Source organism: Saimiri boliviensis, chromosome X, assembly GCF_048565385.1.
Source record: "Saimiri boliviensis isolate mSaiBol1 chromosome X, mSaiBol1.pri, whole genome shotgun sequence".
NCBI lineage: Eukaryota > Metazoa > Chordata > Mammalia > Primates > Cebidae > Saimiri > Saimiri boliviensis.
This window is the reverse complement of record NC_133470.1, coordinates 21312501-21314199: the sequence shown is the minus strand read 5'-3', so window position 1 is coordinate 21314199 and position 1699 is coordinate 21312501. Positions and strand designations below refer to the sequence as shown.

At 49.3% G+C, this 1699-nt stretch overlaps 1 protein-coding gene across 1 annotated transcript in view; it reads left to right on the top strand.

Moving 5' to 3' along the window:
- Positions 1-1555: 1555 nt before the first annotated feature.
- Positions 1556-1699, top strand: part of LOC101035852 (transcription factor SPT20 homolog-like 1) — a 2546-nt gene continuing 2402 nt past the window's right edge. Inside the window, 1 exon segment of the mRNA XM_039475375.2 lies at positions 1556-1699. This exon segment is cut by the window's right edge and continues 1552 nt beyond it. Within this exon segment, the coding sequence (XP_039331309.2) occupies positions 1556-1699 (144 nt within the window).

The following is a 1699-nucleotide window of genomic DNA, read 5'->3' as shown; positions in this document are numbered from 1 at the left end:
TCTGTACTGACTTCCATGGTCTCCAGCATGGACCAGTTGTCCAGAGCTGCTTGTGCTCAGGAATATACCTTTTTTTTTTTTTCCCTACCCTGACTCAGGTCACCAGTGTTTCTCAGGATTAGCACCCAAAGAAACTACTCCTACTCAAATCCTCTCCTCCGGGAATGCTTTTGGGGAAACCCAACTGAAGACACGGGTAATTCACCGAATGAAGACCAAGTCCATCCCATGGCAGGGCGGGCAGATATAACACATACCACTCTAATAAGTGAGATGAATCCTGGGATATCAGCTGAGGGAGGGGAAGAATTTTGATCACACATATGGATTGAGAAAACAGCCTATGGAGTAGTTATCACCAGAAAAGCATCATTGACCTTGTCCAATAAAACAAAAACAAACAAACAAACTGGGGGATTTCAAAGCAACAAAATTAATGGAAAACAATGTCCCACAAATTACCAGGGACTGAATGATATCCCTGCAAATCTGTCATAAGGACTTTAGTTAAGGTCTAGAGTTTACTGTAATCATTGAAAATTTATTGCCATCACCTGGAGCAAATTGTTCTCATCCTTATCAGATGCAAATCACCTTGGAGAAATGAATGGTTTCATGTCTCTCTACCATCCTGAACTGTAACCCGGCATAGACGATGTAATGACCCATCACGTAACTTTTTAATGTGCAAGTCCCTAACTCAACACATAGGGAAATAAGAGGTGAGTGGCTATGTAAACGAACGTCACGTTCCGTGTGCATCTACATGAACACCCCCAGGCGGGAGCTCACCGGACGACGACACGAAGAATCCTGACGCTTGCCACAAACCTGTGACGTCTCTGCACGGAAGCACTGCTACTGCGGGCTCATTACGCGGCCCGGTGGCTGATGGTTACCAGCAGCAGCCCTGCCACTGATGGCAAGAGATTCCAAAAGGGCCAACAATTCTTGAAGTTTCCACCAAGACCAGTGACAACTTTCTGTGACTTTCCTGGCAGTGGCATTCCTGTGGAAACTGATATCTATGCCCGGTGAGAATGATGCGTCTGTACTGTCGTTGGCGACTTGTGCTTTTGCACGTAGGCTTTCGAAGTAAAATGGCAAGTAGTCAAGTGTAAGTGCGGGCAGCGGATCCGGAAGTTCGGCGGGTGAGCCTCGCGCCCAGGAAGCTAGAGAGACAGTAGACCCGGAACCAGCGGTGTGCAGTGAGTGCGCATGCGCGCAGACGGGCACAGGCGCTGACCCCCGCCCTCAGGCTCACTTCCGGTCCAGCAGGCAGAGACGCGAAGCCCGAGCCGGCCGCTACGACGACCCCTCAGGTACCGATGTTTTTAGAAACCCCCAAACAAATTGGGTAGCTCTTCCCTGGGGGTGGGTTTCTGGGCAGGTACCCATGTTGAACTCAGTGTGGACTTGCGGCGTCTTGCGGGACTCAGTGTGGACTTGCGGCGTCTTGTGGGCCTGTAGATTAATATGGCAGCCGTGACCACCACCCCGCTTCACCAACACACATGCGTTTTCTCTCCTTTTAGGGCCTCTGTTTTCTCTTACAATGGATCGCGATTTAGAACAGGCTCTGGATCGCGCAGAGAATATCATTGAAAGTGCCCAACAGAGACCTCCTAGGAGGAGTTACTCACCTAGGGCGGGAAAAACTCTACAGGAAAAACTTTATGACATTTATGTTGAGGAGTGT